We start from the raw sequence: 22,881 nt of genomic DNA on the forward strand, positions 1-22,881 counted from the left end.
ATTCATGCTCTTGGACAGGTTGTTCTTCAGCAAACTGTTTGAGGTCTTTCTTGTGAGCAGCTTCATTAGAGGCTCCTTCTGGGATGACTGATGCACACTGACTAAAGCAACGCTGCAGCACTCAACTGTTTTTTGAAGCAGTTTCTTCTGCACCTGATGTACAGCACAAGGACTCGACTTCTTTGATGGACCCTTGTGAGATCTGTTCTGAGTGGAACCCGTCTTAGAAAACCTCTGTATGACCCTGAACACTGTACTGTACCTCAGTTTCAGGGTGATACTGATCTTCTTACAGCCTTAGCAATGATTCTAATTCTCAAATCCTCAGAGACTCTTTACCATGAGGTCCATGTGGAACAGTGGTCAGTATGAGAGAATTGAACTCAAAGCACTAAATATTAACTGCTCTAATAGAAGATACACATTTGTCTGGTTCTGTCAATCAGACAAAAACATGAACATTTTGAAAAGGACGTGTGGCTTTGCCTCGTTACACCACACACAGCTGTTATCACTGAGGGTGTACTTACTTTTGATGAGTTATTTAGACAATAATGACTGTGTTATTTTTAGAGGACAGTAAATCAGTCCTGATACACAAACTGCACACTGATACTCTAAAATAGATCCGTTCCCCTTCAGGAGATAATAAAATGCTGAAATGTGATGGGGTGCACTTACTTTTGTGAGATACTGCACATACACGTATAAGCAGGATTAGAGAGTGTATCCTGTACATGCAGGTTTATAAACACTTCATACTTCTTTACGTGTACAGGTGTATAAGAGCAAATTGAGAGACTTTTATTATATAAAATTCTCTAAAAAAAAAAAAAAAAAAGAAAGGAAGAAAAGGTCAGGGCTCCACCCACAATATTAAAAGTACTCATGTTTAATTTATTCAGCATACAAGGTGAATAAAACATGAGTGTTATCGTCAGTCACATTCAGTCATTCCTAATGTTACACCTGAAATAAAAGAAAACAAACTCCGGTACAGACGAACGGCTTTTTTTTTTGTTTGTTTGTTTGTCATTTTCAAGATCCTATTAAACCCGTCCCGGGGCTTCAGAGGGAAACGGCTACTGAGGGAAGATGAGCGTGATCGTGTAGTCGAGCGAATGAGGATGAGGATGTTTTTAAACGACATGCCGTGTTTCTATGTAGCTTGAGAGACGATGTATAGTGCAGACGGCGAAAAAAAAAAAAGAACAATCGTACAGTTGAAAAATGACCATTTGGTGAAAAAGACAATCTTGTGTTGTGTTGTGTGTGTGTGTGTGTGTGTGTGTGTGTGTGTAAATAAACACCTTTAGCGACTAAGTGATGCACAGAAGGAAACATTTCCCTTCCGGGTTGAAGCTCGACGTGGGCGTCAGAGAACCTCACGAGACGAGACGTTACGGAAAACGTGTGCGGCGTGATGAGGAATCAAACAAGGAGTTGACGCTAATGGATCGGAGGCAGGATTACAGGAGAACACACGCACACACACACACACACACACACACATCACTTCTGTAGTTGTGCAGAAAATGTGCTAGGAGTATACAATAATAAGGGGGACGATAGTGGGGCTCGAACCTCCGACCTTCTGATCAGTACTGAGTCTTAACCACTGAGCTCCCAGTGATGAATAGTAAGAAGATGGGGTCAGAGTGCAGGGCCAATTACGATACAAAGAGTTAAGAACCTTGAGGGGCCCAAGAGTGGCAGTTTGGCAATAGTGGGACTTGAACCACCGACCTACTGATCAGTTACCCAGAGCCTTAACAACTAAAGCTGGGGTTAGTGAGCAGGGTCATCCATTATACAGCACCCCTGGAGCACAGAGGGTTAAGGGCCTTGCTCAGGGGCCCAAGAGCGGCAGCATGGCGATAGTGGGGTTCGAACCCCTGACCATCTGATCAGTAACCCAGAGCCTTGACCACAGAATGACAACCTCCCAGAAATGTCAGTGAGCTGGGGTTAGAGCACAGGGTCAGTCGTGATACAGCACCCTTGGAGCAAAAAGGGTTGAGGGCCTTGCTCAGGGGCCCAAGAGCGGCAGCTTGGCGTTAGTAGGGGCTTGAACCCATGACCTATCAATCGGTAACCCAGAGCCTTAACCATTGATCTCCTACTTCCCCAGATAATTATAATAATCATAATATTCATATAATTTAAATTTATTCAGGTTAAATTCCAGCCCTTTATACTGCACGTTATTCCTTTGATTCACCGATTTCTGTGACTCATTTAAAAACGTCTTATCGTCACGCTTTTTTTTGGCACGTATTCCACAAATTGCTACTTGGTGTGATCCACGTGGTGTGAATGTAGCGTGAATGATAAAAGGATAGCAGGAGTGTGTTGGGGTGGGGGAGGGGCGTTTGGGGTCGGTTTTAATAATAAACGCTATATAATAAATAACATAACGCATAACGAGAGACAGGAAATGATTTCGCCCTGTTACGCTGTGTAACGTGTATGCGGTTATACGTTTGAAAAAATATAACAAAAAGAAAATGATTTCTCAACCGGGGGGGAAGACGTTTAAAAAAAAAAACACGTGTCGATACAGTACAGAGATTCCCTGGGTTCATGCACGCTGTAAACGAGGGGGGAAAAATATACGTGATGCACGGATACGACTGTATAAGCAACGGATTGTCAGAATGACATCAGGGTTTGTTCCTGTGGGGAAAAAAGCTGCAGAATTGAACATGAAACGTGAGTCTTTGCCTCGTCGGAGATGAGCGTCGACGTGCAAAAAAAAAAATCTCGTCCCCGCCCGTAGAAGCGACATGGTCTTCCTGCTAAAGGTCTCCAGGTTTCTGGTTGCACGTGACGCACACCCGGACGGGATGGTCCCAGCCGCGAGACGGGACGGCGCGCCGGTCCGGGGAGCAGCCGTCGCAGACGCCCTGTCCACACGCCCGGCAGTGATGGATGGACAGACGGGGGTTAAACTCGCGCTGGCACTGAGAGCAGCAGCGGATGTCCTGGTCGGGGACCCAGTACGCCGGCCGCGCTGCGTCCTTCACCAAGCCTGGAGGGGGAGACAAAACCAAGACGTAAAACGTGTGCAAAACGTTTTTATGCTCTTATGTAGAACGAGTTTGTGTTTTAATCAGAATTGCAAATAATTATAGACTGTTACAGTATAGAAATAGTGATAAATCAAAGACAAACAAGATTGATCGGAGACACTGTCCAAAAAAACTACGGTAGGGGTATTAAAGTGTAGTAGTGGGGGTATTTAAATGTAGTAGGGTATGTAAGTGTGGTAGCGGGGGTATTTAAGTGTAATGTATGGAAAGTAACGTGGAGGTATTTAAGTATAGAAGAAGTGGGGTGTATTTCAGTGGAGTACTGTGGTATTTAAGTGTAAACAGTGTGGCACAAACCCAGAGGGATGTCCATGGCAGTGACTACGGCTCCTAAAGTGTTCTGGACGGCCTCTCCTACTTTCCGGGCGATCAGAGTCCCGCTCTCGTCCTCCTCCAGCGCAGCATCCAGCAGCTCTGTAGAACATTTACACAGAGAGAGAGGGAATGAAGAATTTACTAACAGGGAGAGAGAGAGAGACAGAGAGAGAGAGAAAGAAAGAGAGAGAAAGAGAAAGAGAGAAAGACAGACAAACAGACAGGAGAGAGAGAGAGAGAGAGAGAGAAAGAGAGAGAGAGAGAGAGAGAGAGAGAGAGAGAGAGAAACAGACAGAGAGAGAGAGAGAGAGAGAGAGAGAGAGAGAGAGAGAGAGAGAGAGAGAGAGACAGACAAACAGACAGGGAGAGAGATAGAGAGAGAGGGAGAGAGACGGAGAGAGAGACAGAAATGTCGAATGTATTAAAATGTATTAAGTTACAGCGCTGTGGGATCCTGGATTCTGATTGGTGGAAAGGTTTAACGTTACCAAAAATGTATTTAAAAAAATTACAATTCTTTAATAACTGAAAGCAAATCAGCAGATCAGGAAGAAGATGATCAGTCCTGTGTTTCAGTAGTTTCAGTAATAGTTGAATATCTCCAGCAGAAAGTCTCACCCTCGGGGATTCCTCGGTTTTGGAAGCAGGCATCACACACTCGGACTGGTGTGAGTCCCCACCCTCTCTCAGGTACGGGTCGGCTCTTAGACGAACAGGCGTCACAGAACCCTTCTCCACACGCCCGGCAGTGGTGCTTCGTATCGCTGTCGTTAAAGGCCTCCCCACACTTCCAGCAGTTCTGCAACATTTCACTTAGTCAGCAATTATTCTAGTTCACATCCTCACACTGCAATGTGAACCATTAGGATTAATATGTGCTGCATTTTTCTTCCACAACATTCCACAATCATCTCTATTTACTGTTATTATATGTTCCACTGTTCTGGGAAGATCTGCCACTAGAGAAAGAGGGAAATCCCAAAGAAAGAAAGCTAGCTCTACAGAGCAAAAAGACGGAAGGAAGGAATGAAGTAAGGGCAAAAAACGTCCTACATGCCCTGTCTCTCTAATAAAATAATTTCTAATCCTGTCTGTGCTCGTCACTCCCAATGAACATCTTAACATCTTCAACAGCTCCACCTCCTGTCACCACAGTCCTCTAAACTTTCCCTTTCACACTCACAGATACTCTTCTATCACAAATCACTCCTGCTATCACTCTTCTCCACCCAATCCACCCTGCCTGCACTCTTTTCTGCACTTCACTAACATATTCTCCATTACTCTGCACTGTTGACCCCAGTTACCTGAACTCCTCCACCTTCTCCACCTCTACTTCCTGTAACCGCACACCCCTCCACTGCCCTCCCTTTTATTCACACACATGTACTCTGTCTTACTCTTACTGACCATCATTCTCCTTCTCTCCAGCGTGTACCTCCACCCCTCCAGGCTCTTCTCCACCTGCTCCCTTCTCTCACCACAAATCACAATATCATCCACAAACATCATAGTCCATGGAGACTCCTGTCTGACCTTGTCCATCAACCTGTCCATCACCACTGCAAACAGGAAAGGGCTCAGAGTCGATCCTTGATGCAGTCCAACCTCCACCTTGAACCAGTCTGTCGTTCCTACTGCACACTTCACTGCTGTCACACTGTCCTCATACATGTCCTGTACCACCCTCACTTATATCTCTGACACACCTGACTTCCTCATACAATACCACAACTCCTCTCTCTCCACTCTGTCGTATGCTTTCTCTAAATCCACAAACACACAATGCAGCTCCTTCTGTCCTTCTCTATACTTCTCCATCAAGATTCTCAAAGCAAATAAGGCATCTGTGGTGCTCTTCTTTGGCATGAAACCATACTGTTGCTCACAGATGGTCACCTCTTCTCTCAGCCTGGCTTCCACTACTCTTTCCCATAACTTCATGGTGTGACTGATCAATTTAATTCCCCTGTAGTTACTGCAGGTCTGCCCTTATGCTTAAAGAGCTCACCTTCCAGAATCTTGTTAAACAATCTGGTTAAAAACTCCACTGCCATCTCCGCTAAACATCTCCACGCTTCTACCGGTATGTCATCTGGTCCAACCGACTTTCCACTCTTCATCCTCTTAATCGCTGCTCTCACTTCCTCCTTACTAATCCTATCCACATCCTGCTTTAATAACTCCACACCATCCAACCTTCTCTCTCTCTGATTTTCCCCATTCATCAGCTGCTCAAAATACTCCCTCCATCTTCTCAACACACTCTCCTCACTAGTCAACACATTTCCCTCTCCATCCTTTATTGCTCTAACTTGCAGCACATCCTTCCCAGCTCGGTTCCTCTGCCTGGCCAATCGCTACAAATCCTTTATATTTGTACTTGCATTTCGTTGTAATATGGCAATTAAATGCACGAAAAGGTTTAGATTACACAAACAATCTTCAAAAAGTAAAAAAAAAAAAAAGAAATACAATTAAAAAAAATTTATTTAAATTATCATTATATATATATATATTTTTTAATTATAATATTGAGATATATATTTATATATAATAATTTTAATATTGAGATATATTAGAATTTATATGATTTTATATATATATATATATATATATATATATATATATATATATATATATATATATTTTTTTTTTTTTTTTTATTATTAAAATAATGAAACGATTTATGATTCTAATCTTGAGATTTTTTTTATAATTATAAACTTTATATAAATTTACATAAATAAAATCTTCGAAATGGGTTTTTCATCTAATTAAAATTATCTTGTTATACTTTTTACTTTACTTTTGATGTAATTATAATTCTAAGATATATTATTATTATACAATTATAATATTAGGATATTTTTTATATAATCATAATCTTAAAATTAAAAATTTATCTTTTAATTAAAACATTCATTATTGTTGTATACACTATATATAATCTCACACTTAATAATTTTTTTATATTTGGATTTATCTGATTTAACCGGCCAGACTTGAAAACCTGAAATTCTGTTTAAAACCTTAATTAATTAAAATAAATAAATACAACAGGATGTTCTCTGCTCTAAACGCTTACAAGGATAAGCGAGTTGGGTTTCCAGTAAGCGGGAGCGATCTGGTCAGTGAGCCATGAAGTGACCGCTTTGGCAGGTTTGACACTCAGCTCTGATACGGACTGAGCCATGAAGTTCACTCCATCCAGCAGCCTCTGTGCAGCATTGTTGTTGTCCTTCGAGAATCCGTTGGACTTTAGAATGGAGATAAATATAATAATTAGTAAGATATGCAGTCTGTGTGTGTTTGTGTGTGTGTACAGTGTATAATGGGAGCTATAATACAGTAAGTCAGCATCTTACACACACACACACACACACACACACACACACACACACACACACACACAAAAAAAGGTTTCTCACCCCTGGCCAAACATGGTGTATTTCAGTCCGAACCACGGTGTCTACCGGATCCTGGTTCCCATACCAGTACTGCCTGCTTCTATAGATTACTGAACAGTTTGGACACTCGATCACGTACCTTTGAGAAACAGAAATAAGATTGACCTTCCAGCCCGGGCGAATCATCTCAGCTCATCTGTACCAGACATCAGGAGTGTTCTCACCCAGACCAGGCGTAAATGGCCAGCCCAAACCAGGGCGAGTCCGAAGATGCTGTGGTCTTCGGAACCACGATCACCTCTTTCCCGCTCTCGTAGCATGCCTACAGGAGGAAACAAACCCATCAAGCCCTGAAAGATGGGGTGCACACAGAGCAGAACGAGCGGGACGTACCTTGCAAGTGTAGATGCGGTTGTCGAAGTGGGCGGAGTAGCGGCAGCGGTGTTTGGCCTCATGGCCCACGCCTTCTCTCAGGTGGTTCATACTGTTCTTACACCCCGAGCTGAAAACAAGACCACAGGTTAGTCTAGAGACAGAGGGGGCAAGGGTGTGGTTAGTCTAGAGACAGAGGGGGCAAGGGTGGGGTTTAGTCTAGAGACAGATGGGGGCAAAGGTGGGAATTAATCTAGAGACAGAGGCCAAGGATGGAGTTTAGTGTATAGACTGAGGGGTCCAGGGTGGGGTTTAGTCTAGAGACAGAGGCCAAGAGTGGGGTTTCGTCTAGAGACAGAAGGGGAAAGAGTGGTGTTTAGTCTAGAGACAGAGAGGTCAAGGGTGGGGTTTAGTTTATAGGTAGAAAGGGTCAAGGGTGCGGTTTTGCCCAAAGGTACAGAGAGGTCAAGGGTGCGGTTTAGCCCAAAGGTACAGAGGGGTCAAGGGTGGAGTTTAGTCTAGAGACAGAGGGATCAAAGGTGGGGTTTAGTCTAGAGGTACAGAGGGGTCAAGGGTGAGGATAGTCTAGAGGTACAGAGGGGTCAAGGGTGGGGTTTAGTCTAGAGGTACAGAGTGGTCAAGGGTGAGGATAGTCTAGTGATGCAGAGGGGTCAAGGGTGGGGTTTAGTCTATAGGTACAGAGTGGTCAAGGGTAAGGATAGTCTAGAGGTTCAGAGGGGTCAAGGGTGGGGTTTAGTCTAGAGGTACAGAGTGGTCAAGGGTGAGGATAGTCTAGAAGTACAGAGGGGTCAAGGGTGGGGTTTAGTCTAGAGGTACAGAGGGGTCAAGGGTGGGGTTTAGTCTAGAGGTACAGAGGGGTCAAGGGTGGAGTTTAGTCTAGAGGTACAGAGGGGTCAAGGGTGAGGTTTAGTCTAGAGGTACAGAGGGGTCAAGAGTGAGGATAGTCTAGAGGTACAGAGGGGTCAAGGGTGTGGTTTAGTCTAGAGGTACAGAGGGGTTAAGGGTGTGGTTTAGTCTAGAGGTACAGAGGGGTCAAGGGTGTGGTTTAGTCTAGAGGTACAGAGGGGTCAACGGTGAGGTTTAGTCTAGAGGTACAGAGTGGTCAGGGGTGGGGTTTAGTCTAGAGGTAGAGTGGTCAAGGGTGAGGATAGTCTAGAGGTACAGAGGGGTCAAGGGTGGGGTTTAGTCTGGAGGCCCAGAGGGGTCAAGGGTGGGGTTTAGTCTAGAGGTCCAGAGGGGTTAATTGTGGGGTTTAGTCTAGAGGTCCAGAGGGGTTAATGGAGGGTTTAGTCTAGAGGTCCAGAGGGGTTAATGGTGGGGTTTAGTCTAGAGGTCCAGAGGGGTTAATGGTGGGGTTTAGTCTAGAGGTCCAGAGGGGTTAATGGTGGGGTTTAGTTTAGAGGTCCAGAGGGGTTAATGGTGGGGTTTAGTCTAGAGGTCCAGAGGGGTTAATGGTGGGGTTTAGTCTAGAGGTCCAGAGGGGTTAATGGTGGGGTTTAGTCTAGAGGTCCAGAGGGGTTAATGGTGGGGTTTAGTCTAGAGGTCCAGAGGGGTTAATGGTGGGATTTAGTCTAGAGGTCCAGAGGGGTTAATGGTGGGGTTTAGTCTAGAGGTACAGAGGTTGAATGTGGTTGCTGATGCGACACTCACCCGCAGCTCATACAGATGCTGGAGCAGGTAAAATACTCATCAGGGAAGAAGGAGTTACTGGACAGCTGCTCATCAGGGATCTCACCACTAAACCGCTCACTCAGGGCCTGAGACAAAACACACACACACACACACACACACACACACACACACACACACACACACACACACACAAACACTTTCTTTTTAGACTTACGGGTATTTGGAAACAGTTGTAATGTTACTATAATAATGTTATTATAATAATATGATGTTTATAATTTAGCTTTAGCGATTAAATACCTCTTTGGATATTACATTTACTGTATTATCTTTTTAAATATAAATAGAATGAGTTTTCTCTAAAAGTTATTGGTTTGTAATAGATAATAAAAATATATATAGTTATATTATTTACAACAATCTGGATATTTGTAAAAACTCACGTGCAGGGCTTTGTAGATGACGCAGGCCGTGCGTGGCGAGCGCGTGGTGGTGTTGTCCAGCTGAAGCTCTACGCTTCGCAGCAGGCCGCTGAAGTCGGTCGGAGGGTTGTAGGTTCGCGTCCCTCTGTACTGGATGGAACTGAATGCCTCGGGGAACAGACCCAGCTTCCGGAAACGCTCCTGGAGAAGACGTTCTGCTGAATCCGAGGGCTTGTCTGCAAAAATTTATGTTTTTTTAAAGTTTACATAACAGATTTTTACTTGTGTGCTAAAATATATAATAAAACATTTCTGATAAATCACATTGAATAATTTAAGGCTTTTTTTTTTTATTAAAATTAGTTAACTGAAAAATAAAATAAATAAAATTATCAGGTTATTTTCTTATTAAATCCTTTTTTTTATTCTTAAATATTTATTGCAATAAAGCATTATTTTTATTATATAGAATCAAACAAGTTGTACATTTTATTGTTCAAACAACAAAAATGATAAGTATAATAATTTGTATAATTAATCATTAAAAATTTTATATTTTATCATTTATATTAATATGAATTAATAATTATAAAACCATTCAAACAATTTAAAGAAAAGTTAAATTATAATAATTATATATAATAAATATTGTGTCCTTATCGTAAAAATTATGAATAATAAATATGAATAAACATTTCAGGCTAATATTAATGAGAAATAGAAAAATAACAAATGTGCTGAACATTACATTTGAAATTTTATGATAAATAATTTCTATAATTTTTACACATATTATAACTATTTGTTGTTGCTTTTTAAAAAAGCAACAAAATGAAATTTATTCTAACTTTATAATTATTGCGAGAGATTTGAGATATTGTTATCCAGCTAGCCAAGTTGGCTAGGTTGTTGTAGGTTATTAGGGATGGTGGGAGGAGTCTGGGAAGGGTCTTATTTGCATATTCCTAAGGTCATAGTTTTCAAAAAGGTGTAGAAATGGTGCAAGGACAAGAAAATTAGAATATCCTATAGAGATTATATCGATAGTCTTTTTCTATCTCTGACCTGAGCCCAGTAATTTGGTGTGGACGGTCTCGTGAAAGATGATCACGGCCGGCCCCAGGGTGGACAGCGGGACGTCCAGGCCACACCGGGCCGTGGTGGCTTTTAGCTCCTTGGTGAAATGCTTTAAATAAGCGTCTGAGGCGTCGCCCAGGAACTTGAAAAGGTCGTCGTGCAGCCGGTCGGCGTGCGTGCGGTAAATCACCAGATCGGACACAGCAAGGACCTTCAGCAGGAGACGAATCCGCTGGCCCTGGTTAGCTCCAGCTCCCAGGAGCCCCTCGGTGTCCACGACCACTACTTTATGGAGAGGATCCATCGCTGCCCACACGCCGACCGTGCAGGACTCCTGCGTGGGAGACGTCTTGAAAACCTCGCGGCCGCGGAAGAACGTGTGGTTGAGGGTGTGGGATTTGCCCTCTCCCGTATTCCCAAAGATGGACACCACCTTCAGGAGCTCGTCAGGGGGGCAACCCAGCCTGCTGACGAATTCGTCTGCGTCTTTCACCTGTTTAAGAGACAAAAATCTGACGTAAGACTTTTGATTTGTTAATGAATTTAACACCTTAAACGTCCGGCCGATCATCACACCTGCATTTCCTCTTTCTCGTTCACCAGGAGGAAGCTGTGCACTTTCTCCAGCTGAGCCTTCTCGTCGTCGCGCGAATCTCCGTCGTCAGCGTTGGCCTTTTCCGGAGCTGTGCACGGTGGATAAGCAGAAAGCGGGTGTTTCCTCTTGCTCACGCCGCTGTGCGTACGTTTCTGGCAGTCCAAGCATAAATTGACCTTGCAGCCCTGACAGCGCACTACGGCCCGGTGCCGTGACCCGTTCGGAGGACTTCCCGCATGTCCTTTGCACTGGTCGCAGAACGGAACGTGTCCCGGTGTAATCCGGATGCGGTCGTGATTGCGCATGCGCTCCTGGCGATGCAGCTCGAGTTCACATCGTGCGCACTGCAAGCTGCCGCATTCGTCGCACTCGAACGCGGCTTCGTCCGATCCGCCGCACACGTAACTCTCCTGACAAACCAGGACCCCGTTAAAGCCCTTGTCTCCGGTCCCGCTCATTCTGCCACTGAACTTATATAACGGGAAGGTGTGGGGATGAACCCTACTGTAAGGGTCGTGACCCAAAACAACCCCTTATTTGCCCAAAAAAATGCAGTCACCTCAAACCTTCTAAATCAATTCATTATCTGACGCTTTTTTGTTGAACAGGACGAGTCAAAGTACTTCAGAAAAACAAACACCCGAGCAAAATCAATCACGACTGTCGAATCGGACAAATCCAAATGAATCAAAACGAGTTTATTACAAACATTATAAAAATATCCACCGTATTTTATAACGAGTTTCTCGGTAACGCTTTTCACAAGAGACGGATCGTGATTTTACAACGTATACGGGTTTTTTTTAATTATTAACTTTTTCTGTGACTTGTAGCTATTTTATTAGTAGTGGCTATTGTGAATGGTTTATCTTGACAGGGTTGTCATGGAAACCAGGTTGCCAAATTGGGCTACCCAGAAAAACTTCTTAAAATTGACTGTAAAAAGAATAAATAGACAAATAAATACAGCAAAATTTGGAGTTTTAGGTTTTAACAAGCACGGTTTAATAGTTTAATATTTTAATCCCCTTTTTTAAGTTGCTAGCATGCTAATCAATTATTTACGTTTTGTACCAGTTTTTATGGTAAACCTTTTTTTTTTTAATTGAGAATTATATATATATATATTTTTTAAACAATAGTGTATTCAAAGTGTCTTCCAAGAGGGGAAAATTTAAAAATAAAATGTTTTATTATATTACCCGGAAGTACGTAACCGGAAGTCGTGTACAATATGTAATAGCGTTAGTTCGCAGGGAAACAGCAGAAAATAAATAAATTAAAAAAAAAAAAACAATAAGGTGGAGATAATAATAATAATAATAAACTGATATTTAATATTTATACATTGTTTTTTTATTCTTGGAATAATATTTAAAAAAACGATATGAATAATGAAGAAATAAACGTAATGATGTAATCTAAAGCCACTGACAGGCGCCTGGACGCGTCTTTAAATATTGTTATTATAATTATAATATATTAGTGAATGTTATTGACGGGTTGATGATTTAATTGTTGATTTTACTCGTGTATAATTTCAATAATCAGACCGCACCGATGTTTACGTGTTCGGCTTTTGTTCATTAGCAGCATTCGCATCTGTATCCGATCTAAAAGCGGTAAATACACGCTTCGGACACACGCACAACTATTTATATCACGAGATTCACGTGAATTTATTCCCGGATCGAGTCTGTTCTAAAGTCTGCTTTACCCAGATAATATTACTACACCGCCTTGACCTAGCAAAACAACTCCTTTCCCAATACCTCCCTGTTTTATACACAAACAAACCCCGGATTTTCAACAATCGCCATGAATTTGATCAATTATCCAAACAAGAGCGTTAAAAACCAACACAATTCCCAACACCGATCCCAAATATATATTATATCCGCTCCCCGGTAGAGTCCTGTTGCCAGCGGTGGATCTATTTGTTTCTCCTTCCAACCATATTGGACAAACCCCGCCCCTTACATTATGATTGGATAACGCGTTCCCGTTCTCGTGATGTGATTGGATGTAATATATAGTTTACGCGCGGAGCTGCATACGACATCCAATCATTGCCGAGAGGGCGGGATATCCGGAATACGGGTGGGGTGAAAGAGGTTCCCCAGGCATATCAGCTGATCGAGTTGTTTTCGTGCGCAAGGTTCGTCGGGAAATGTAGTATATACGCGGGAATGTTTGGTGGATTTTTTTTTTTTGTGTGTGAAATACTTGACACTTAATATGGAGTGGTTGGTGTGTTTTTTTTTTAACAAGAAATACGCTTTTTTATCCGGGTGCGAACCATATTGATAAAACAAGCGACTTCATTGAGATTCCGAAAACTCGGTTTCCCAGAAGGCAACGCGCGTGAGTTTTGAAGGTCACGCAGGCAGCGTGGATGGAGGCGACGCTTGTGGTTTTTTTTCTGCAAAGACGTGGGGTAGTTTCTAAAACCTAAATCCGTCGTTTGCACGAATTTTATAGTTTTAATATTATAATTATTATTTTAAATATAACCTTGATCCAACATGGCCGAGCAGGAGGAGTTCACTGACATCAATGGAAATCCGATTCAGTTCTCCTGCCAGGATTTTTCTCCTTTCTGCAGAGAGTTCACTGTCAGCTCCTCCAAACTCTCTCTGCTCAGGGTCCTGATGTTCACCTGCACCGTGTGGCTGCTCGCATATACAGGTTTCTATCTCACCCAGGTGAGTACACACACACACACACACACACACACACCTACGTTATGGACAAACGTCTCAGGACACCTGACTTTTCCACACATATCTGGTTGGAGACCCAAACTTGTTCCCTGAACCAGCTTCATGAAGATCTGCTTTACATGGGTTGGAGTAGATCTTCAGTGGTCTGCTAAAGAGCTTCAGCCGAATTAAAAATCCAGACCTCCTCACCTCCATCAGTACCTGACTTTACTCACACCCTTATAGCTGAATGAATCTCCACAAAATCTAGTGGAACATCTTCCCAGAAGAGTGGAGGTTACTATAAGTGAGACTAAGTGTGGGATGGGATGCTCAAGAAGAAGCTCATACCAATCTTATGGTCAGATGTCTACAAACTTTGGCCATATAGTATATTTCTCAGCATTAATGAAGCTTACAGATCTGTAGATCATCATGCACCTTTTTAACCTCTGCTTCCTGGAATCCTGGATTCTGATTGGTCAGGGGTTTTTGATTAGGTTTTCTGGACCAGCAACTTTTACAGATTTCTTTTATGACATTGTGTTTCTACACTGTTTATAGATACTGGATATTATATTCAAGCAGACGGTAGAAATTTAGATATTTTTGCCTTAGTGGTAATTTAGCGCCCCCTAGAGTCCTGGGGTGGAGACCATATTCTTGGCGTACTCTAGGATTTATGAGGACATGTGAAAGAGTTCAATTTTTGTTTCTCATCGTCTGAGTGTCCTTGGCTGAAGGCTGAATATTTATGTACAAGTTTATTTTTAATTTTATTTTTTATAAGTTTGCAAAGATTGCGAAGGCTTTTTTATGTCATGATTAGGGGATATTGTTTGTAGGCTTCATAGGAAAATAATAAATGTAATACATTTTGGAATAAAGCTGTAACATAACAAAATGTGGAAAAAGTAAAGCTGTAAAGAACTAAAATTTTATATATATATATATATATATATATATATATATATATATATATATATATATATAATTTTTATTTTATTTATTTTTTAATTAGTTTTTGTTTTATTAAAAAATATTTTTTTACAATTTTCTTTTTAATTACATTGATTAATATAGAGAAATTAAATTTACTTTTGGATTTATATACATAAACATTAAATATATAATTCTAATTTTAATAAAATCTAAGTTATTTCTGGCCATTATTTTTTTTACTTCTATCTATCTGATCTAGATGTCAACCAATTCATCGCCATTGAAAGAATAGATGGAACTATCGGCTATCTGCAAAAATCAGTGCTAATAGTTTTTCCGGGTTGCGTTATACAGTACAGTGTTACTTCTGGTTAATTTTTTTTTTTTTTTTTAATACATTTTGATTAATTTATTTTGATTGTTTATTTATTTGCAGTGTTACTTCTGGTTAATTTTTTAATGTGTTTTTTATTTTCCTTAATGTTTATTAATATAATTAATATATTCATATTTATTTCATTTAGCACTATTTTATTATTCAGTACTCTTTATTTATTTATTTTTTTTTTCAATCCAACCTAGATATCGTCATCACTAAAATGCATTACTGGTCAACCGCTAATCTGATCCACCTTTTTTTTTCCCCCTCTGAGATCGGATTGCTCTTCGGATCGGTGCGGTGTGAAGTCAAAACTCTTCCTGTAGAATATTTTTACATTAAAAAGTAAACAGATGGAACTCTCGCATCATGAGGTCATATTTAACCATGAAGAAATAATAATAAAAAACAAAAATAAACATAATTGTTATTTATTAATTCTGTAATTAAACCTCTCAGAATTTGGATATAAGAACAAAAAGGATTTTTTTTCAATATAATAAAAATAGTAATAAATATAGTGATAAATATTGTGGTGTAAACGTTGTCCTTCTGTCTTGTAGAACACGGCGGTTCTGTCAGCCGCCATCATGGTTACATTATTGGGAATGCTGCTGCACATCCACTTCGTGAAGGTGGACCACGAGACGCTTCTCATCGTCGGCTCGCTCGGCGTCCAGCTGTCCTCCGCGTACGCCTCGGGCCGCGAGAGCACCACCTTCATCGAGATGAGCCGGATCAAAGACATCGTCATCAACGAAGCCATTCACATGGTGAGAAAAACTCAGACCTGAACCAGGAAGATGGGGTGGAGCTAGAGCAGTCTTATAGTCACTGATTCTTTTCTAATCCTTCTTCTTTATCAGGAAAATGCCACAACCTCATCACACACACTCATCACACACACACACACACACACACACACACACACACACACCTGCTCTTTTATACAGTTATCTAATCCGCCAGTCATGTGACAGCAGCACAGTGTTTACAGGTACAGGTCCAGAGCTTGAGGTTCTTCAACATGAAGGAACAGAGACTCAGACAGACGCATCTTTATTATCATTGCTTAGTACAAATAGATCTAAAGTCTATGGCAGTGAAAAGTGGAGCTCATCTTCCTCAAGGTTTGATGTGCTGTGCATCCTGAGGTGCTCATTATTTTATTTGTGGCATCTGGAACCAATCTGCTTGTTTTTCACTCTTTTCCATCTACTCTACACGCTGCTGGTCCCAGCAGGAGATCATCGGGTATAACAACACTCAAAGCAGGCCATGGGGTACCACCATCCAGATCAGGGTTAAACTCACAGAGATGTGTCCTTCATGCTGATGTTTGAACTATTAATTGAAGTTCTTGACCTGTAGATTAGAGAGCCATGTGAACGCAGGTGTTCCTATTAAACTGGCCAGTGTGTGTATTCGACTCGTAACAACTCCACGCGCCATAACCACTTCCACAGCTACTGTTACGCGATCAGTAGCCGACGCAGGAAATCCAGCCTCTTCTATATACACAAGCTCACCGATTGGCTAGTGAGAGAGATAGAGAGACTAAGCCCCTCCCACTCTGAAAACACAACATGTCTGATTTTTATTTCCAGCAAAGGATCATCTACTACCTGTGCATTCTGCTGAAGGATCACACGGAGCCGGACGGAGTCAGCAGCGTCGTCCCTCTTTTCCAGGTTTGTGTTGATTTCCTTCACGTCCATATGCAGTGCGTCGGTTTCACGTGGTCCGGCGGGACACGACCTGGGACTGGTGTGAGGACGCGGAAAGACCCGTTAGAACGAATAAATCTCATCGCTTCTCTAAATAAGATTAGATCAACACGTCGATGTACAGGTGTTCCTATTAAAGTGGCCACTGGGGGTTTCTAGAGCACCTGTGATTTCAACTCGATACAAGTGCTGGAAAATACATGGCGTGTTTGATTGATGTTTAGATGTTTGGAGAAAACGATAAGAGAACTCTTCTATACTGTATTGATATATAAATGTGTATATACAGTATGTGATAAATCAATTAACAAAATCAGTAAACGAACAGGAGAGAGATCCTGATCCTGACGAGCTCAGTGGCCGTAAATAGAAGAAGTTTAGATCCACCAGGACTCTTCCTAGAAGATCTCAGTCGCTATACATCCCTACCGCGTGGTGAACCTCGTCTATGCTTCTCAGTCTTATTGTTGCTACATGGTGAAGCTTTGTTTTTTCTCCATCAGAGTTCGAAGCCGAGGCTGAACTGCCTGGTGCAGGTGTACAGGAGCTGTCAGGAGATCATCGGGCAGACGCCATGACGACGCCGACAGGTAGAGACGTCTGGTCTGAGGATCTCCTACGATTCCTCTCTAATTCTCCAGGGTCTTTATAGAGCTTTCACTTCTGTTTCTGTTCAACAAAATCCCACGGTTTTTCCACTGAAACTGCATTTTGCTGTAATTAAGAGTCATTTCAATCAACACACGGCCAAAAGTATTGGGACAAATCTAGCTCCATGACGATATACTTTCAATGGGTTGGAAGATGTTCAGGATCTCCTGCTATATACATGTGGAATGGGTGAACTGTATCTGTAGATCATCGTACCCTTTAAACCGCTTTACACAGGGCTTGTCGAATCCTGGATCCTGATTGGTCAGGAGGTGTTGATTAGGTTTTCAAAACCAGCAGCTGTTTTTTGGGGGGGTTTTTGTTTCCATAGCAACAGATCATTCAACGTGGTTTGTACAACTGAGACTCCGTGTGCTGAAGTTTTCTGAAAGTGGATGTTCATGGTACATTGAAATAAGAAGTCTAAAGTGTCAGTACTTTTTTTTTTTTTTGTCCGGTCACTATGGTGACGGGGAAACGAAAACAATTATAGATTACGATTAATAGCATTTGAAGCTGTATTTTATTTGTGTTTATATACAGACAAATTATAATATTACTTTATAAGAGGAAAAAATTTAAATGATTTCTAAATTAAGAACAAAATTGTGCTTTGTTTCCTGATTTATTTTTTTTTGTCGTTTGATGTTGTTTTTTTTTTTTTTTTCTAAATCGTTTCTTTTTCTTTCTCATCAGCTCAAAAAGAAAATTCCTGCAAGAGCTGATTTCCCAATCCAGCAAAACGTCTCGAGTGTTTCAGCCTGTTTTTCTCTTTTTATTTCTTTTTATCTTCTCTGCAGAAATTCTCAGTGTTTTGAAACACAACATATGGAGACTTTAAACATTTTACTGAGAATAAATTAAATAAACAATAAATGAGAATCCGGTGGTTTCATCACATACAAGTAAACAAATGATTATTCATGTGCTGCATAAAATAAATATAAAAAAATAGAATTGTATTAATAGTTTTTTTATTAGTTTACTTATTATTATTATTTAATCCTAACTTCATTATTAAGTCTTCTCATTCTCTATACTGTATTTTACCGAAAGTGGCGGCAAATGTTTTTTTTTCCTTTTCACTTTTAACTATTTAAAACCTGGTGTGTGGGATTCCTAATGAACATAGTGTTTATTAATTTGTGATTAATGTATTTATTTATTAACATCCTCTTAGGAATCGTAAACTTAACTTATTCAGCTGCACTGTGAATTTTTAATACTGGATTTTATTTATTTATTTTTTTAACTGTTGATTCTTAGGAAAAATGTTACAGCGTATTAATTATATAAAATCTATTTCAACCTATTTTTCCACGATGTCATGTATTTCTAAAACTCATTAAAATGATAAATAAAGTTGTTTTTTTCTCCAGTAGTTTCCTGTTTCCTGATTAAGTTGCATGCAGTAACCTGATGTGACCGTTAGGGGGAGACAACGAGGTGCTTTCATCATTTCTATATGAAATGCAAGTTGTACAATTAAAGTTTTGCTTTGTTTTTTCTCCTCTTCACATATGTGCTTCTTCTTCAAACTGGTCCCACTAAATTAAAGGCAGACAATTGTAAAGGACACCTTTGGGTGCGGTGGCATGATGTTTCTCCTTCACTTGTACCAGGAGACCCAAAACCTGTTCCAGCGTGACAATGTTTCAGTGCACAAAGCCAGATCCATGAAGATCTGCTTTCCATAGGTTGGAAGATCTTGTGCTATAGAGCTGTTGAGCACCATTGGGATGAATGTGAACGCTGACTGCACCCTCAGGCCTCCTCACCTGCATCAGTACCTGACTTTACTAACACCCTTATTGTTAAATGTGCACAAATATCCACAAAATCTGGTGCAACATCTTCCCAAAAGAGTGGAGACTCCGTGTGGAATAAGATGTTCAAAAAGAAGCACAAACCAATGAGACAGAGGGAGTCAGTGATGTAAACATGACTGAGAACAGACACATTCCTGATCATCATCATCTTTTCTCTGGATCTTCAGCCTGGATACATTCATTAGATAAATATATAAATATGAAAGTGGTGAATATAAAACCGTATACACGTTTATTCACGACGTCAATTCTTTACTCATATATATAAATAAATAAATTTTTAATTAGTAAACATTTGTTTTATTGACGCGCCGAGTCTCAAATCAGCACCTCTGACTATTTACCCTCTCGGGGTCCATAAACGCGCCGGTGTGTTTAGTGGCATTTTTTCCTCATTGTACCGAAATGAACATAAATTACTGTGTATTTTTTAGTCTGACAGATAAAATCAATGCATCATTTTTATCTGTAAAGGGTCTACTTTTATTTGTATACACTCATAATAACAAAAAAACGTTGTTCTGTTGTAAAATACAGACAACAGACAGGGGGCGCTCTCTGCCATCTCTCTTCACAAACGCATAAATAATAAAAAAAAAACCTGAATCTTAGTAAACATTCGCCTCACAGACATAATAAATATTAAAATTAATTTTATACTTTTAAATAAACCAAAATAAACCGAATATAAATATTCTCTAAATCTGTAATCCGTATTAAAGTTATAAGAGGTGCAGTGTCTCCGGTATCACCTCATCAACCGTCCGTGTGGAAACAAAGCAAAGGTTCCGTTTGATGTTTTGATGATTTACGTCATTTAAAACACTATTAATTTAAAACATTTAGAAGAATATTTTGTCCTCGTGCTCTGTGTTGAGTCTGGTTTCACTAATAATTAACATACATTTGCATAAAGCATTAATATTTCTCCATGTCGATTAGAGTGTTAAAAAATGTAAAATTATTCATTTTTAAACAGATAAAAAAGTGCGATTAGGTTGCGATTCACGACAATCATCTGATTAATTGAATGTTTTAATCGATTTACAGCCCTAATATTAATATGACGTGTGCATCAGTTCCCAGCGTGACACTAAAACAGGTAGTAATAATCACTACTTTTTACTTAACAACATGACGGAGCTCAAACTTCTTTATCTTCAGTAACAAAGTGGTCAGAACTTCAACTTTTCCCAGAGTCTTTTAAAACATGAGTATCTGAATGTCTGAGTGAAGGATGTGTGGACTTTTGCACCTCTGATGCATTGTGATATTTATTACAATAAAGGAAATTTAGGAATATCATTATAGGCCACTGAATATAAATGATCTAATTATTATTAGATCCTGAGCTGGTCATACAGGGATACACCCCGTGCCTGAACACTTCTTCCACCCATACAGGGTTACAGGGATAAATGATTAGCTATCAGCTGTGTTTGGACTGTTACTGTATCTGCAAGACGATCTCGGGTTGCGTAACCGCGGCTTCTCGGCGTGACTTCATCTCATTGTCCCCGGCTTTAGATAATCAGTTACCAGACTCGTCACAGTAGCTGCATGGAGGCTGACGGGAATCTCGGTGGTCTTTCCTTTCACTATTGTCATGTGTCGCCTGAGGGGATCGTGCAAATCCTCACCGCCGCTCTGCTCCTGTGATTCAGTGGAGCAGAGCTTTTTGTGTGAAGAACATCGAGTTTAAAAGACTAATTGATTTGATCAAATCGGACAAATTCGCAACTGCTTCTTTCACATGCATTGCGTTGCCAAAAGTATTGGGACACCACATGTATGCGGTTCGTCTCCAAAATGTTACCACCAGACGAATTCTCTCGATGTAGAAGAATGTTCTTTTCTTTAAACTAGGAGACCCAAACCTGTTTCAGCAGAATGCCAGCTCCATGAAGATCTGCTTTCCATGTGTTGGAGTGGAGGATCTCCTGCTATATAAACTCTATTGAACATCTTTGGGATGAATGTGAACACCAGGAATCCTGACCTTCTCACCATCACTTTACTTCTAGTTCAAATGAGCACAAATCCCCACAGAATGGAGAATTGTAATGAGTTATGTAAAGGTCAGTGATTGGTCAGTCGTCGTGACAAGAACATAAGGTGTCATATCCCAACCCCATATCAATAAAAAAAACATGGCTGCCATGGACTCTACTTCTATACTTCCCTTCTGGACTTTGGTCACCATTATAGGGATTAAACACATCTGGATTGAGTTACACACACACACACACACACACACACACACACACACACACACACACACACACACACACACGTGTTAAGTGTACACTCAGAAGGACGTTTAGATCTGTTTGTCTTTCTGTTGGTTTCTGCCTCTGTGTTTCTTCATTAATGAATTCAATGAGAAACATCTGCAGTTAGAAAGACTTGCCTGATGTCTGACTCTAAACGTGACTCTAAACGTGACTCGAGACCAAAATGAAAATGAAATTGGGTCAGAATTGAAGAACAATCAAACCTGTGTGAATAATGACAGATATGAATATGCATGGATATGCAAATGAGGAAGAGAAAGGGGCGGGGCTATGCAGGAAGCATACTGACTATAAAATGATAGTGGAAACACACAGAGGCTGAAACATTACGGCTAACATTTTGTGTGCTAACAGTACTTCAGTATCGTTTACACCTTTCTGAAAAGCCGCATCTGCATCTGACGCTGTGTTTAATCACATGACTCAAACCGTCTGGAGTCGAATACAGATTAATTAGAGTGCAGGATTTGAATTCCATTCTAATAATTTAATTATTCATGTGGCATTAATCAGACTATTACTGTACTGTCTGAGTGAGATAATGAGAGGGTAAATCAGAGAGTCCTGCACCAACACACTTCCTCTCCATCCTTTCACAAATCTTACAGGTCTTTCTCAGAACTCTTCAGTGTTAATGAGGATAAAGTCTGTAAGGATTGAAAATGTAGAAATTCGGAACACACTCTACACATAATCCACTCAGATGACTGGTGTTATACACAAACAGCGTGAAACCGATATGAAGGAAGCTTCACTGGCGTCCTGACCTCTGACCTCAAGCACGCGTCCTGTCAGGGGTCAGGTAGCGCATTCATACAGACTCAATCCATATACCTACACCTGGTACACCTGAGTTCTGAATTCAGATTGGTCAGCAGTTTTTTATTTATTTATTTATTTATTTATTTATTTATTTATTTATATTTGTGTATTTTATTACACTTACTCTATCTATCTATCTATCTATCTATCTATCTATCTATCTATCTATCTATCTATCTATCTATCTGTCTGTCTGTCTGTCTGTCTGTCTGTCTGGCTGTCTGTCTGTCTGTCTGTCATGCCAGTCTATCTATCTATCTATCTATCTATCTATCTATCTATCTATCTATCTATCTATCTATCTATCTATCTATCTATCTATCTATATGTCTATATGTCTGTCTGTCTGTCTGTCTGTCTGTCTGTCTGTCTGTCTGTCTATCATACCAGTCTGTCTGTCTATCTATCTATCTATCTATCTATCTATCTATCTATCTATCTATCTATCTATCTATCTATCTATCTATCTGTCTGTCTGTCTGTCTGTCTGTCTGTCTGTCTGTCTATCTATCTATCTATCTATCTATCTATCTATCTGTTCTGATTAAAGTGAATGGTTGTATGTATGTAATAATTAAAGGTAAAGTGCTGCTGCTTTG

The 22,881-nt window shown here is 40.4% G+C and overlaps 2 protein-coding genes across 2 annotated transcripts; one reads left to right on the top strand and one right to left on the bottom strand.

Annotated features, from left to right (window-relative positions):
- Nucleotides 1-874: 874 nt before the first annotated feature.
- Nucleotides 875-12,894, bottom strand: zfyve1 (zinc finger, FYVE domain containing 1). Its single transcript, XM_046836235.1, has 11 exons — nucleotides 10,918-12,894; nucleotides 10,330-10,834; nucleotides 9,286-9,500; nucleotides 8,861-8,967; nucleotides 7,211-7,319; nucleotides 7,042-7,139; nucleotides 6,839-6,956; nucleotides 6,496-6,666; nucleotides 4,026-4,206; nucleotides 3,390-3,506; nucleotides 875-3,031 (listed from the first exon to the last, which is right to left on the bottom strand). The coding sequence occupies exons 1-11, from the start codon at nucleotides 11,392-11,394 to the stop codon at nucleotides 2,799-2,801; spliced, it is 2,331 nt and encodes a 776-aa protein (XP_046692191.1). The 5' UTR covers nucleotides 11,395-12,894; the 3' UTR covers nucleotides 875-2,798.
- Nucleotides 12,895-13,190: 296 nt separating this feature from the next.
- Nucleotides 13,191-18,213, top strand: pigh (phosphatidylinositol glycan anchor biosynthesis, class H). The gene is made up of 5 exons (XM_046836259.1): nucleotides 13,191-13,641; nucleotides 15,523-15,732; nucleotides 16,567-16,650; nucleotides 17,190-17,276; nucleotides 18,034-18,213. Exons 1-4 carry the CDS (start codon nucleotides 13,462-13,464, stop codon nucleotides 17,262-17,264), a joined length of 549 nt encoding a protein of 182 aa, XP_046692215.1. The 5' UTR covers nucleotides 13,191-13,461; the 3' UTR covers nucleotides 17,265-17,276; nucleotides 18,034-18,213.
- Nucleotides 18,214-22,881: the final 4,668 nt, after the last annotated feature.

Source organism: Silurus meridionalis, chromosome 23 (genome assembly GCF_014805685.1).
Source record: "Silurus meridionalis isolate SWU-2019-XX chromosome 23, ASM1480568v1, whole genome shotgun sequence".
Classification (NCBI taxonomy): Eukaryota; Metazoa; Chordata; class Actinopteri; order Siluriformes; family Siluridae; genus Silurus; species Silurus meridionalis.